This window comes from Sinocyclocheilus anshuiensis, unplaced genomic scaffold (genome assembly GCF_001515605.1).
Source record: "Sinocyclocheilus anshuiensis isolate Anshui unplaced genomic scaffold, SAMN03320099.WGS_v1.1 scaffold1578, whole genome shotgun sequence".
In the NCBI taxonomy this organism is placed as follows: domain Eukaryota; kingdom Metazoa; phylum Chordata; class Actinopteri; order Cypriniformes; family Cyprinidae; genus Sinocyclocheilus; species Sinocyclocheilus anshuiensis.
In genome coordinates, this window is record NW_015544225.1 from 10151 (window position 1) to 27091 (window position 16941).

The 16941-nt window shown below is 37.7% G+C and overlaps 1 protein-coding gene across 1 annotated transcript in view; it reads right to left on the reverse strand.

The window, feature by feature from the left end:
* Positions 1-659: 659 nt before the first annotated feature.
* LOC107697299 (apoptosis-stimulating of p53 protein 1-like) overlaps positions 660-16941 on the reverse strand; it is a 34214-nt gene continuing 17932 nt past the window's right edge. The window contains exons 3-5 of the mRNA XM_016498023.1: positions 5457-5604; positions 3504-3623; positions 660-1042 (exon numbers count right to left, since the gene is read on the reverse strand). Coding sequence (XP_016353509.1) covers positions 891-1042; positions 3504-3623; positions 5457-5604 — 420 coding nt within the window. The 3' untranslated portion in view covers positions 660-890. The remainder of the gene's footprint in view (positions 1043-3503; positions 3624-5456; positions 5605-16941) is intronic.

Here is a 16941-nt window from a genome sequence, read left to right on the forward strand (position 1 = left end):
TAATCATTATCTTTTACAATCAGCTATCTCTTTCAGGTTAACTATTATAATGGCAGAGCAATTATCATTCTGTCTCACCCTCTGTTTCTTCAGTACAGATGGCAAATTAATCCTCAGTTGTCAAACTAAACCATTTAATCAAATTATATCAAGAACGTTCAGGATCATTGGCCAAACTAGCCAAATGCCACGGCTATATAAGTAAACCCATCTTGATTCCCAAACAAAGAGTAAAAATGAGAGCCATATGACTACTTGACAGTAGTATGTAGTACCTGACAGTAGTACCATAACAGTCCCTACAGGAAGGCAGCACCTGTCAGAAATAAGTGTGTGCTAAGCACTGTGAGACTGAAGAGACTTCATGCCTGGGTGGCAACAGCATCACTAATCAGCTCCCACACCGACCAACTACCTGTGCCTTCACTCCATCTCTGAAGACTAAGACGGCTGTACAAAAGAAAAAAAAGCATTTATCCCTCATAAATGCATGTGTCTTCTTGTTCCATACACTGGTGGTCTACAGTCATCTTTCTCCCTAAAGGTGGAATTAGTTCCGCTTTCTGGAGCCTGGCTTTTCCCCTGCTGGAATCTGGGCCAAATGGTTGGAGGAGACGAGCGCAGTGGACCACTCTTTGCAGGAAGCCGATCACAAAAAGAATGAGTGATGTGACAAATGCTTATATGAAAGAAAATGGTGAGTGATTCTGGGACGTGACAGGTCTGGCTGCGTTTGGCTCAGGTTAAGAGAGAAGAACTGAATAACATGACATGATCGAAACGCTTCGGTACTGAAGAGTGTCAATTTCAGCCAGAACTTTGCAGCTGCTATTTTGCATTACAGTAAGCAGAAAAGCATAAGATAATATAAGCATGTGGAATTCAACCCCCTAGGATGCATTTGGAATAACCACAATGCTAAGATTAGAAAAGAAGGCCCACATTTTGATGAGGATGTGATATGAACTAACCCCGTTCTCGTTGTGCATGTCTGAGCTGCTTCCTCCTCTCCTGCTGGGCTGCTCCTGAGACTGCTGGCTCCCTAAGAGCAGAGAAAAAAATACAATGAGTCTATCAACAAAAAGCACTTTCAGTTGTGAACTATAATCATGAACGTTGGCTGAACGGAGGCAGAATCATCACAAGACTGGAGGAAAAGTTTAAAAGCCCGTTTGTTATTGCCATGTGACACTGGGAAAGGAGCTTGTGCTTTTAGTGGATTACTGCCACTTTTTCCCCTCCCACAAACAGGGGTTTCAGGTTTATGCCTTAAACTGTGCGGACACTCACTACAAACTAATCCTGCCTACAATGATAGGAAAAACCTCACTGGGATGTGAACAGAAAGAGTGAAAACAAACAAATGATGGGATAAAGAAAGGGAGAAATCATTACTAAAACGGATCACGTACATATAGCAGCATTACAGTGTTCAGTGGGGATGCAAGAAACCCGCCCATGGTGAAATCTCATTGGTCAAAAATCCTGCTAACTGTACAATAATGTGACGTCAGTCAGTTTTATTTGTCTAGCATATATTGCAACAAAACAGCTTTTCCAAAAATATTTTTTTTACTAGTTAACACTTAGTTTGTGCTTTTTTTTAATTAACATTTATCATTTAGTGATTTAATCAGTCCTTCTGCTTTAAAACAGTGAATAAACTTTTATTTTAATATAAAATGTAACTATATTTTAAATGTATTCATTTATTTATATTTTAAACAATGAACAATAGTATAACCTGTATTCATCTATCTACCTTTGGTCATTTTTATCCAATTAATCAAACGAATTCACAGATGATAAAAAATGAGCCTGAAATATTGCGCAATTAACATTTTCTAAATTTCATTTTGCAAGTTTCATTATTTTATAAGTCTCAATTCGAAAGTAATTAGTTACACATAAGCTGTATGTATTGTGCGCTTGTCTGAATGTGTGTTTGTACCTGTCCAGTAAAGGCAAGTGTGGACAGAGGCGAGGCAAGGTGTTTGATTATATAACCAGTAACATATTACTTAATCACCACAGCAGTGCTGCCAAAGTTGTGCATTTTTGTAGCCTTACTCAACTTACATTCTCAGTTTGAAATATGCTTTGAGTTCATTTCAGCTATATCACTTAAATATGGTATCTGATATGATTTTACTGTGGTACTCTTTTCCCAATTGACTAGGGCTGCTCGATTATGGCAAAAATCCTAATCACGATTATTTTGGTCAATATTGTAATCACGATTATTTAACACGATTATAAGTGGGCTATATGGCCAAATCTTTATATGAGTGATTTATTTAAGGATAGTGATATATATTAAATATTGATATGTTGATATGACATCTACATTTTATAGACCAGAGAAATTTCTCAATTCTCAATATCACAGCAGAGTATTAGGGTAACTGATATTAGTAACAAACAAACAAAAAGTCCTCAATATTATTGAAAATAATTAAACTGTCAGTAATAAAAAAGCAAAGGACAAATGCAATAGAATAAAAAAATACAAATGAAACAAACTGTGCTTTAAGGTTTTTTTATGCAAGTTTTAAGTATTCAGTTAACAGAAATGAATAATCAAATGTAAAAAGAAACGGCATAGTCTGAGTAAGAATTAAACTTTCTTTGTTTCTTATTAAAGCTTCAAAATTCCTTCACTCAAGAGCAGTGTGTGGTTTTAAATTTGTCTTTTGTTGTTTGATTAATATTAAGCACACAGTCGGCAGCAGGAATATTTTAGCCCACTGTCACTTTAAGAGCCGCACGGATCCAATTTACCGCTACACACGTATTTTCATTCTCAACTGTTTATGTTCATTTATTACATGACCGACGAAGGTTTACGTGAATAATCCCTAAGCGCCGCATTTTGACACATTTTTGTGTGTATTTGACCATTTAGGTGCGCACCTTGAGCTAAAAGATGACTGTACATGTCCGTGTTGTGTACCGTCTCTGAGCGCAGGCACAGAAATCCTCCTGTGGAAGCGCAAGTTCTCTTTTGCACTTTTAAAAACATGAATAAGTTTAATACACTTCAATAAATCAAGCACGTTATATGATTATACTGATTTGCATGTGAAATAGGGCTTTTATGGAGGAGCGAAAGCGCACTGCTGGAAAGGGGGCGGAATGGGGAGCAATAATCGTTTTATCTCGACTATTGTATTTTCATAATCGTTGGAGGCTGAAATCGAAATCGAAACGGTTTTTCGATTAATTGCACAGCCCTACAATTGACAATGCCTTGCTCACTGTAATTTGAAGGCACTGACACATTCAAAGCTACTTTGAGATCATTCGTTTTGTGAAAAGCACAACAGAACTGAATCAGGAACAGAACCCTGCATTGTTCAGCCAGGATGTGCTTGTCTCTTTCTTTCACATGTTGGAGGCCACTGAAAAGGGAATGAAAAACATTCAGCCACTGTCAGCCAATGAGAGGAGAGCGGTAGTGGGCGAGACGTGGCCTGCAGGCAGTCAAGTGGGAGTGTTCTCACCCTGATCGCTGCTTTCAGTGGGCGAGTCTTCGTGGCGTAGGTAGAACTTCACCTCCTGCTTTCTGGGGCCCCATTTCTGCAGGTGCTCATACATCATGTGGTCAAAGGGTATGGCTCGTTCTGGAGAGGGGAAAACATAAGACATGGCAATAAAACAACAAGCCACTCTAATTTTAGAAAGGTCAGAAACATAATTTTTTGTTCCTCCAGAAAAAAAGTTTGTAAAAAGGTGAGGAGATAGTGTGTTCACAGAGAGAGCAGGAAAGAGATCCTTCTCCTGCTGAGAAGCATTTCATTCCAATTTTACACACTTAAAACCACACCTGAAGAGAAAGAACAGAGGAACAGACACAGTGGGATCAAGAGAACAAAGACGACATGAAACTGAATCAAACGTGGCGTCCAGCCAGAGGAATGTGGTGGGGCTGGGTGGGCAACAAAGACATGGATGGGGAAAAACAAAATTTGGACATTGCTAACAGGTGGAGGGACATCTGGAAGCCTGGCAACCATTCAAAGAGTAATGGGATAAAACGACAGAAAAATAGAAGAACGTATGAAAGTGGAGAATATCAGAAAAGCACACAGGCTCAGGGACATTAACAAAGAAAGTGAGAGCAGTCAAATTTAACCGAAAAAACCTGGAGCCAGATGCTTCAGCTAAATGTTAAAAAAAAAAAAAAGTTTGACAATCAGACTATATGGACAGGAACTTTATATAACTAGGTTTCGACTCGTGTAAAAGTCACAGCCATGATGCTACGATGTTGTGGGTGGTTGTTCCAAAATAGCTGCTAAGGTGGTTACTCCATGTAACCAAAACTTAGATGCATCAAAATATTTCATAAAGACATTGTAAAAGTAATACATATGAATAGAGCAGTTAAATCAAAGTTTTCTGAAGATACACGATTGCTTTATTGATAAACAGATTTAATTTAGGCTTTTATTCACAGATAGAGCACATCAAATATGGTAAATGGAAACTCAGCCATACTTGATTGACCCGTGACAACCAATGAGGTTGAGTTTCCGTTTGCCATATGGATTATTTTTACAATCTATTTATTAACTTTTTGAAGCATCAAAGCTTTGGTTGTGTGGACTGAGTTGAACAGATTTGGAATGACATGAGGGTGAGTAATTAATGACTGAATTATGATTTTTGGATGAAAAGCTCAATGAAGTTGTGAATGTTTTAATGATCAATTAAGTACTCTAAATAAATATTAATTATCAATAATTACTGATATTCTAAAATAATTATTTTGAGAGTCTCATAGCAAAGCCTGAACTGCTGAGCACCACAATAAAAGATTTGGTGAGGCAAAATATCCACTTAGTAACCAGACACTAATGATGAATCTTGTGCAATCCATCACCTGCTGTAAAATAACTGGGCTCATCGGAATTTCAATGACAGATGCACTTCAAGATGAAAGGACACAGTGCTGATGGAAGGCCTTTTGAAAGGAGGCTCCCTGAGCAAAGATAACATTTCTGGCACACAGCTGTTTGTACAAATCACTATCATCAAGGGAAATGGAAAAATTAAGGGAAAAAATTGACCCATTTGTCAGAACAGAAGTAGCAGTTATGTCTGAAAGGACTAAGTGAGCATGTTTTTCTTTGCAGTCAGATTCTTTAAAAAATACTGATCGTGAGTGTCTTTGAAAGAATAAAAGCACTGAATGTTTTTTACTGAAAGAAACAGCCAGGGTGGGAAGGTGAGAAAATCAGAGGATATTGGAGTCTGTACAAATGATTTCAATTAAAGCTGAGCGCTTTCACCTTGTCAATATTTTTCACTTTTTAGATTAAGAACTGTAGTCAATGAAAGACTAATTCATATCCTGCAAAAGTCATTACCTACAATTACTGTGTTCACTTGCTATAAACAGATAAGGACGAGAGGGATGGGGTTACAAGCATTTTTGTAATGGGGACACTCACCATTTCCATGCCAAACCTCGGCCAGGTGGCAGCCGCTTTCTCCTGGCTCCTTACAGAACTCCACCACATCACGACACGTCGTCTCTGGAGTGATGGGCACCTCTGTCAGCGCCTGCTCCCCATCACTCAAATACACCGTTAAAATCATCTGGGAGACAAAAAGAGAGAATATTTTTAATATTTCATACAAAAGACTGAAAAGCAGGCATTCCCACTCAGCCATTAGAACACTAGGGGGCAGTGTCATTGCTCAAAAACAACTCAAACAACATTAGTCATGGATTAATTTGCTATTTAGCCCTAGTTATTTTTTCCCCCCACACAACATCATGCAGTGTTTCTACATTTAAAACATTGCTTTTAAGAGCTTTACATCTTAAGTTGTTGCATACAGGAAGATATAGCACAACTATACAACACATTATGGTTGTTGATGAGATTTCTAGCCCCTCCCCTCAGCTATAACTCACTCTGATAGAGGGAGGAGCCTGGGCCTGTCAGATTGATAGTGACTGACAGGTGTGGTGAGCTGGTTAGTGCTGCCCTAAGTGCAGTGTGACAGACGAGAGATGGATGGTTTGATGCAAAATGGAGAGCGAGAGCGCGAGAAAGGCAGAGATGAAGATCAAGAAGAGGGGTGATGTAAACATTAGCTCCCTAATGAGAAGAGGAGAGCATGATCGTCTAATGTCTGCTATACAGTACTGCACTGCCACTTTCATGCAAGTATTTAAACAAACACACTATTCCAAACAGTGTCTTTTTACCATCCTTGATATTATGAGTATGGACTAAAAAAAGGACACTTCATGAAACGTGTCACTGTGCAGCTTGGCAGAGAGTAGAAGACAGATTCATTACGTCAACCATCACGCAATCATCTCAACCGGTCACAACGGAGGACTGTGATACGGCCAGTATGACACACGTGACATTTCTCAAGATAGACAAAAGGGCATCAGGATTACGTGGCTGGGGAAACCTTTATATGTGTTATATAAGTCTAAAGTATCACATTACCTGACATAATTAAAAATGAGTAGCAAGCCTGACCTTTGTGTGGTGCTGAGTCTTAAGAGAAAAGCAAGTATGTCCAAGACAGCTTGATAAATGGGTGTTTTTCAGCTATGGGTGATTTTGGCCCTGAGGTCGTAAAGTGTGTTTGAAAAGAGTTTAATATAAGTAATATATTACTGGTTACCAAGTCAGGTACCATTTCCATCACATCTCAAATGATGCAGTGTTTTTAATAACACCCTGTAATGGAAATTACATTTTAAATATGTCGAATAATCTGTCAATCTAGTCAAGGCTAATTTATTTTTAGCTAGCTAGCATGTATCCTAAATATACACATTCGTACATTTAGCATAATTTGACAAATATTTACAGCTTGAAAACACCACAAATATTCTGCTCACATATTTACCTTGTCTTTTCATTTTCTTCACAAGTCACATGTGAGATAAAGTACTTAAATTATTTTATAAAGAATTTTTACACACTAAGTTTGTTTTCAGATCATTTAGAAACAAAAAACATTAATAAAACAATGTTACAAAAGATTTCTAATTCAAATAAATGATGTTTTGCACTTTATATTTAAAAGATACTGGGGAAAATCCCCAACAAACGTCACTAAGCAGAATAACCTATTTAAACGGATGATCTTAAAAGTAAATGTGTCTTGTGCACCAAATCAGCGTATTAGAATTATTTCTGAAGGATCATGTGACACTGAAGACTGGAGTAATAACTGCTGAAAATTCAGCTTTGCCATTACAAATTTTTTTTGAATATAATAGAAAAGTTCATTTTTTATAATTTTATAATTATTTCATATTATTACTGTTTTGGACTATTTCTGATCGAATTAATGCAGTCTTGGTGAACTTAAGACGTTTGAAAAGCAAAACAAAATTAAGTCATTGTGAACTGTATTAATATGACCTTCATACAGACTAAAAGTCTTTAAAAAAAAAAAAACATGAAAGTGCCTGAAGTAAATCAGTATGAGGTTTTCATGTGTACTGACTCGTCAAGGTGAATTTGCAAAGTCAACTAATAGAGTATCATTTAATATTCAATCGAATTCCTCTAAAATCCAAAACAAGCATAGCCATCAATCCTCAATTACTGAGCAATAAAACATGCATTGCTCTGTGGCTCACACAAATATGCAAATATAGCCTACATCACGATGAGACTCAGGAGTAAGTGTGGACTGTGGACATAGCCATTATTGATTTAGTCTCAACAACTGCTAGTTGGGTGGGTTAAGAACACTCCTAGCAGTATTAGTGCACTAATGAATACTCTAACTTTATACCCCAAGTGTGTCTGAGACGTGCAATTCTTACAAAACCCATGTAAATTCCCTCTTCCTCCAAAGCATCCAGAAAGGCCAATCCTACATTATTTTCTCTTGAATGGAGGGCAGTTCAAAACACAGGTGTGTAGGAGAAGAAAGAGCTCTTGTGCTGAAGCAAACCTGTCAAATGTAGAAACAAAATACTGACATTCTTTTGTGCATAGAGTTGAAAGCAACAATTGGATCAGGTCACTTTCAGTGAACTCTGTGTGGAGCAACACTAGGACCGAAATATTTAAATATTTAGGCTACACACAAGGTTTTTCGAAACACCAAAATGACTCTTTTGTGTATTCACGCAACAATGGATTTTTTTTGCCGCAACACTAGAATGGAAATATGTAGGCCGTGCACAAAGAATGTGTGTGAAGGACAAAGAAAGGTGCAAACTAAAACTGCAGGGAGAACAAAATACTCAAGTGCAAATGGGTCCAAGTGACCTGCGGAAAAGCTGGATAACCTGAGGAAAGCGCCTCAGAGAAGATTTAAAACACTGCAAACACAAACAAGGAACATGGATACTGGGTTCAAAAGAAAAAGTCAAACAGGACTACTTTATGTGGGTTTAAACACTAACTAAAAACAATTTAACCAACAAATCTACAAAGAAAATGTCTAACTTGGTCTAAACAATGATTCCTTGTACCGTTACTCAGCGAATATGCTGTGCTGCTGCTGAATCTACAGCACAACAAAAATTTAATTTGAGTGGAGTCTGTTGTCTGGCTCAATGTGAAATGACTGTGTGTCACAAAATGGAACAAACACAATAAATACATGACTATTGCATTTTCCTCACTGAATGCATGCAAAAAAACAACACTAGCGTCTGATTCACAAACAAATGGTGCTTATGTCTTTTTTTATAAATTGACCAGAAATTCTAACAAATGCAATCTTTTGATCTGAATCAGAATGAATGACTCACTCATTTGAGTGGTTAATGATTTAATATCTGACTCACTCACTGCCCAGATATTTAACAAAATTTAATTAAAGATTCCCGTTCCCAAAAGAGTTTGTTTGTAAAATAAAATAAAATAATACAAATATACAAACATATACAGAAAAATAAAATATGTAGTAAGGACCAATAGGAGAGGGGGTGCAGGTGCTGCAAAAACAACACTGTAGAAAACACCTGTCAGCAATGAGTTGGCATTACAAAAGCTTGTGTGTGAGAGAGAAACGCACTTTTGTTCAGCTTATTTAAAAATTCACCATGCCTGACAGATAAGGTAAGGTTTGTCATTATGTCAAGGTCTCAAGCAGTGCAGAGAAGTGCAAGAGACAAACACGCTGGGTCGCACTTTGCATTCAGCATACGCACTGTTACTGCATCAAACAGAATGACACGTTTATCTGAGCACCGGCACCAACCGCCGCCAACTTCTGCGGTAGTTACGCACACAGAGTGCTAGATAAAGTCCCAATGAGTTATATTGTCAAAAGGGATTTCAGTAAACAATAAATGCGCACATCATTCATCATGAGTGTTCTGAGGTTTATTGTTTGCTCTACTAATTTATACACTCTACTGATCTAAAGTAATGCCATTAAGATCAAGTTTTGTTTTAAAACATAATTTGTAATGAGGATGAAGACAATTAAAGTAGTTTCTAGAAAGGAACGAGTCAGTTTTATTGGATGAAATGGATCGGATTCAGGAAGCTATGGCAAGAGAAACACACAAGAAGGCTTGGTAGAACTCTGCAGCCCAGAATTCTACATAAAACACATCAGATTTCCACAGAATTTAAAAGGACATGCTTTACAATGTTCTACACATACCCAGTTCCACTGTCTATTAAATATTTATTCTGTAAAATACAGACAATAGTGCAGCACTCACAGTGCATGGAACACATTTAACCATATTTAAAAAACATTCTTTAAAATTAACACGCGTAGAAAGTGAAAAAGAGACATGGAAGAGGGATCTGAATTTCTGGATACTGGGCACAAAACAGGCAGAATGAGGAAGGACTAGGGTAGAAGTATGAAAACCTTCATACAGCCAAGTTTGAAGTAATGAACAGATGTCCAATTTGAATATGACCGCAGATGTAGATATGAAAATTCCTGAAAAAAGGACTGAAATCATGATTAGAAAAATGGTCTCATATGGTTTTCTAGTGAAAATAATCAGTTGAGTTGGATCCTAAGTGATAGGATCTGTTATCCAAGTAAGATCAACAGAGGTGCAGAAATCCCCACCTCAGTCAGTGTGAAGAAGAGCATCAGTTCTTGGCTGGTGACTGTATGACACACAAAAGAATATTCAAGCATTTTGTCCTCACACCACTCAGGTTTCTACTTTTCATCAGAGGGGAAAAAATGTTGTGTACTTCTCGATCTCTTACTGCTTTTACAGGATTACATCCACTCTAAATTTTGTGCCATTCACACCTCGTTGAAAATAAATGGTGTTTTAGAAGGTAACTTTTACAGAGCAGGTCGTAGTGATATACCTCCTCTTCCCTTTCTTCTGCTGTATGTCTGTCCATGAGAAAAGTCTCCTCGCCTGCTAGAAACCAAAGGTGTGGGAGAAATATAACAATAACACTGTATTGAACGGACTCATCAAATTAAAGTCAGTTAAATTAATAAAAAGTATTTATTAATTTATAATAATAGGCTACATACTTTGCACTAGTAATTATACTTACTTGGGACGTAAACATTTTTAGAATACCCTCCACTTTTGGTACGAACACAACATAAACATTATTAATTTGGAATGAAGGACAATTTTAGTTCCTCGGTTTAGTTGCGTTACATTATACTAGCTTTGACCAGTATGACGAATTAATGATTCCTTAACGAATCAAAAGCTTGTGCATCACAATAGAAACAGGAAAAGTGTTAATACCCAGTCAGAGAATTACGACCTATTGTTTTGCCACACAACACACCATGCTTCATTTTAAAGGAATAGGTTTTGGTTTTTCAAAAAAAGCATCAGTTTGCAGCATCTAAATTTAAAAATCCTCTTGGTGGCACCAAATGACCAAAACCTTAAATCAGAGAAATGTGACGAAAGATGCACCAAGGTACATTTGAGGTTATTTTAGTTAGAAATATAAATATGGACCTTCATAACCACTAAATATAATCATTTTATTAAAAAGCTACGCATAGCACATCAACTTTTAAGCTCTAGGCAACATCTAAACCATTCATCTGAGAGTATCTGTAAGAACCAAGCCCTGCAACATTATCGCCAGCCACCTTCTTGCATTTGTGTAACGGAGAGATCTGCTCGAGTAAGCATCCAGTCTACTGGTTTCAAATCTCATAAAAAATGTCTTCAAATGTTGAATGCTAAAGCTCATTTCGCTTGAAATACTCAAGCGGGTCAAAAATATCACAACACTGCAGCACTCCAGCAAATAAAGCGGAAACGAAAAAACCTGCACGTCACAGTTCACAACCTTATTCTCTTGAAAAGTTAATAAATGTTACCTCGGAAAACTAAATTCTTCCTTTCAGCATAGGAAGAGGGCATATATAATTCAGATGTCTGGACACGGACAGTCAATTCGTACTTGATTAATCTGAACAATGAAAATGAATAATGACCAATTCTGCCAGCAGAGATGAGAACATCTAGACCCCCAAATCTTTGCAGGCCCCACAACTCCCCTCCCCTGTTGCTATCCTAATATATCCAATCAGATCCATAATGCTAAAGTATTTCTATAAAGGGCAATATGACAAAGCCCAGCAGAGATGGAGAACAGAAACCAATGACTGTCTTGGCACAGAGTGTATGAAACCATGCAAGAGATTGGTTACTTTTTGGCAGGAGAACTAGAGTACATTTTTATGATTAGAGTTATAGTCTCATTGAAAGGCTGTACTATATGTACTATACAATACTGTCAGCAACAATTTTGGATTAATAAAGAAAGCAGCTCATATGGTCGTCACTTCTGAGAAGAATTAACAAATTTCTCACTAAATTAAAATACAGACGTTACTAGCACTGACTGACTTACTACCTGAACTACTTGTGATGAAGATTTCATGAAAACACCTAAATGATTTTGCTGTCCAGCCGTATCTGAGAGGCACAGGTTAGTAACTCTCTCCCCCTCTCATCTCTAAGCAGGACATCTATTTGCATCACCTTTCCCCACTTAGACGCAGTCCGTCTTCTCCTGGCCTCTCTCTTCAGCTGCCGGGCATGCTCCTTGCTCCAAGTTTTATCTCCAGGTTTGATAGACAAGCTGACCAGGCCTCGAAGAACAATAGTCACAAACTTCTTCATGTCGCAGGAATCGCTCGTAGCGTTACAGCAAACACATCCTTTGAATGTGTCTTGTTCAAACCCACTCAGCAACAGTAGCAGGCAAGGGTTCCCTGCAGTGAAAAGCCTTCAGTAGTCACGCTAGCTGTGTGACTGCTGAGAGCAAGAGAGCTTGTGAGTGAGAGAAAAGGAAAATCAGAGGAAGACGACGGAGGGAGGGTTCTTCTCTCATCAGAATTGTGAAGGGTGCGCCACCAGGTCCCCTCCAGAATAAGGCTCCCTCGAGAAAGCGGATGGCTGCACCCCAGACCGGAGGCGGCTGATGGGTGCATGCCGTAAAGGATGGGACAAATATCAGACAAGGATATCATCATGACCTGTAAAAACTATGAGTGTGAGATGTCACAAATCAACTAAACAGCACAGAACACTGATAATCCCATGATTAAACTAAACAGGTTTACTAACATAAACATATGTGGGAGTTTTTGAGATTACAATTGCCCAATCTGATAAAGTATAAGTGAATTAAGGGACTCAATTATACTACAAGAAAATTTAATACCAACAATTCATGAACATACTTAAATTGGTCAGTGCTGCACCGACACCTACACAATCTTCTACTCTCAAATTTGAAAAAGATGTATTTATGTATTATTGATGCTGCCATGTTAAAAGGCCATGAAAAGATGGAAGAGTTGAACCATTAAGATAAAAATAATGGAAATAAAATGACAGACAATTTTAAATAATACATGCTAAAGTGGATTTTATTACCTGGAATTATCCTCTTTTGAGAATAAAATCTGTGAAACACAAATGCCATATGAAGCCCTCGAGAGACAGACATTGTTACAAACCCTAATAAGATTGGCTTAACTTTATATTGATACAGGTAGATAACTCGGTGAAATGCATATAATTAAATTCAATCTGCTTTAAAGGAATAGTTTTCATTGTTTTTTCCATAGAAGGAGTTTTTGGACTTCATTGACTTTAATTGCATGGACAAAAAATGGTTAAAACATTCTTCAAAATGTCTTCTTGTGTTCATAAAAATTTGGAACAACATGAGGGTGGGTAAATGACAAAATGTTCAATTTTGGGTGAACTGCTCCTTCAAGAACCATCCGCTCTTAAAGGTGCCATAGAATGCAAAAATCACTTTTATGAGGTGTTTTGAACACAGTTGTGTGGCCGCAGTGTGTGAAAACAACCAGCCTATAATGGTAAAAATCCACCCACTCATTGTTTTATAATCCCAATAAATCATAGACAGTCTCTCCACACGAGCAGTTCCAGATTTCTCACTACTATGACGTCATACTCGGGGAAAGTCCCGCCCATTTGTGACGCTCTCTGCCCTATTAGCATATACATTACACAGCCCTGAGTGAGAAGCAGCGGTCCACCATTACTGTTTTCTTGCTGTAGCTGCTGGAGGTACAATGTCAGCGTCAAAGAGCCATTAAACGTGTCGTGTGTTGGGATGCACCATCGAACATAGGAGTCTCCATAGACCGCTGAGGACACAGTGGTTAAATTTCATTTTCGAAGGAAATGTCCCGGGAAAAAAAACGGAAAAGTCCTATACGTTTGTGCTAACATTTTACGCCGGCCTGCCTCACAAACGAGGGTCAGTTCAGCACTGGAGTTGTGCAAAGATTGCTTCTGAAAGAGGGATCGATACCAATGCTTCGTGCGCAAACGGCCAGACTCCAGACAAAGTAAGCATCATGCCTTATATTTTGTTTTCCAAAAGAGCTTCTTGGCTCTCTGTAAGGCTAATGTTGCTAAAGCTACCATTGTCTCTGCATGTTTTCACTAATGCTGCCTTCACGTGCTACCAGAATGATTGTAAATAGGAATGTGGTAGTTAAAAATTGCATTTGGAAGCAATGTGAGGATCAGTAACACAGTCACCACCAGTTAAACCGTAACAACGGTATGCCCGCGAACATGAGCTCTTGAAGCTCCACACTCTTCTGAAAAGGGAGGTGGTAGCACCAGCTCATTTTCATTTAAAGGGGACAAACACAAAAAACAGCACAAAAAACAGCACGTTTTGGCTCATATCCTAAAAGTGGCAATTTCAACAAGCATAATTTGCATAATTTTATGCAAGAGGAAACGGGTTTCATGAGGGCTAAAAGAAAGTCAGCCTCTTTAAAGAAAGTGCTTGATAAATCATAGGCAGTCTCTTAAACAAAAAAAAAGGCTTTTTAAAAACAAGAAGTGTAGGAGGTTTTTCTTCAAAAGGTTTTAAGAGGACTGTCTCTCTCATATAGTACCTAGCTCCTCAGTCCTTCCAGATTCAAAGCCCTTGTGACGGTCACCATTCATATTTGAGAAGCTCCTCTATGCAAAGGATGACAGTTAAGCAGGAAGCATTAAGGAAAGTGAATGAATTTGTAATGATCTCAATGGCAAGAAAAGAAGGAGTAGGAAGAGAGATAAAAAAGGATGACATGAAACAGCAACAACAGCTTTTGAATAATTACAGACTGATTGTTTTATCTTGTTTTTAAGGCCAGACCTTTGTCAAGTTCCACACTGCATGTCAGAAATTTGTTAAATATTAATCAAATCCAGTCATAAATAAATGTAATCAGTGCAAGCTGTCTGTACCTATAATGTTTGTAATATTTGTACTTCAAGCCACTGCAAAATCAAACGTGATCACATATTCCAACAGGCTTAGGCACCTGTAGCCAGATAGCACTGAAATATGAGCATTTCATTTCTACGCATTTCTACCAGCATTGTTACTATTAACTAAATTAAAAATTTTATTTAAATAAAAAATTATTTTCATTAACTGAAATAAAGCTGAAATTTTAAATATAAAAACTATAATAAAATATTAAACAATTAGTAGAAATGCTTCCCTGGCAACTAATTGAAATGAAACAGGTTTAAGGTTGAAGCACCAAAATGACTAAAACTGAAATAAATTTTTAAAAAAAAGGCTAAACAGCAATATTTAAAACAAAACATACACATACAATTACTAAAAATTTAAGTAAAATTAAAATCTAAAAAAAATAGCCAATTCAAAAAAAAATCAATAATTACTACAATAGCATATAAATAATACTAAAATATCATTGACTGTATACATGTAACAGCAACTGATCAGTCCACCAATGAGAAGAAACAAAGACATTTCTGGAAACCAGAAGCTGATCGTAAACACCAGGCTAAAAGAAAACAGCAGAAGGCCAAGTACAATTTAATGAATTTAATTCAATAAATTATTTAAAAATGAAATGGATATTTTTCTTACATGGACTAAAACTGAAAAGTATTTTTGTCTGCCGTTTTTCTTTAAAGAAATTAAATTATTCCATAAAATGATTAAAAACTGCAGAGACTGTGAAACAGCATTAGGACAAATTCTTTACATAGTCAACTCAAGAAAGAAAGGCTCATTTGATAGACATTTCATAACTCATAACATTAGGGTAAGTGCCCAGTTTCTAGCATTCCTAAAACATTCAGCACATGATTCTGGGGGTCATTTATGTTCTCTGCTCACACTTGCCTTTCACAAAATAAAGTGAGAAGCTACAGCCACGAGAGGGAGAGGAAGATGAGGTTGTGTCTAGTTCAAATCGCCCCAACAACAGCGTGTTAGCAGCTCAATACACTGGTCTTCATTGGCTGCCTGAGTCACACGCACAGAGAGGATGAGATGAGACGAGAAGGGCACGCTCTCTCGCTGACTGAGGCTGTGACACTGATGCCATTACAGAGCTGTGGGGCAATCCGCCATGCAGGGTAACCTCAAATTTCTGACAACACATTCATGTGCCACTAACATGAAAGCTCATTGGTTGAGGACGGTTCCTCTATTTGATCAGCATTGGTTAGTCCAGCTCAAGGAAAAGTCACGAATGTGTCCTCATGTCCCAACAGAAAGTGTCAAAACAATTCTAAGAGCTTCTAAAAACACCTAAAATGGCTGTGGACAAGACCAGATTTAATAAGACACAATATATCAAACAGCATCAGAATGAATTACTGTTCTTGGAAACTACCAGAACACAAAACCACATTTCAAAAAGTAAATAGTTGGTGGTAATCTGGCTGACAACTAGTGCTGGGCGGTATGACCAAAAATTTATATCACGGTATTTTTCAAAATTATACCGGTTTCACGGTACAAGACGGTATTTTTTTTTCATGCATGACCGGGTGTTAACCATGTTTTCTACTGATTGAGAGAGGAAATACTGCAGTATATTGACTTAGAATGCCCTATTTTACTGTCATGATGAGTGAATAGTCAAAAAATACCACACTAAATAGTGACTAAACATGACCCCTTTTAATACATGTTAACCAGGAGTCACTCTCATTTATAATCGCGGCATCGTCTGATAAAATCAACATGCATCTACACTAAAGAGCGGCTATGCGGTTGTTTTGGCTATATTACTTTTTTGTCTCATGCAGCGCACTGCCTGCGTCTGAGTGACTAAAAAAAAAAAAATAAATAAAAAAAAATGCATGTGATATTAGCAGACGAACTACGCTCATATTTATAATTCCAAACAATCAGTAAGCACAGGTGCTAGGAAATGCTGTTTTGTACTCATTTATTGACGAGTCGGCTGCGGTGCGGCCAATTGAATGCGCTGCTTCTCTGCCGCTCACTGCACAGAACAGATGCCGAGAGAGGTGACACTTCTCCAGGAAAGTCAGACCTCGCGTTCGCTGGCCAGCACTGGCGAAATCTTCCAACTGAACCATAGCTAAGGTTTATCCAAAAAAGTCGCTAGGTTTGTCAGTATGAATATTCTATGGAAAAAATCCGCTAAAAGGGTCTGAAAGTTGCTAAATCTAGTGCTAAAGTC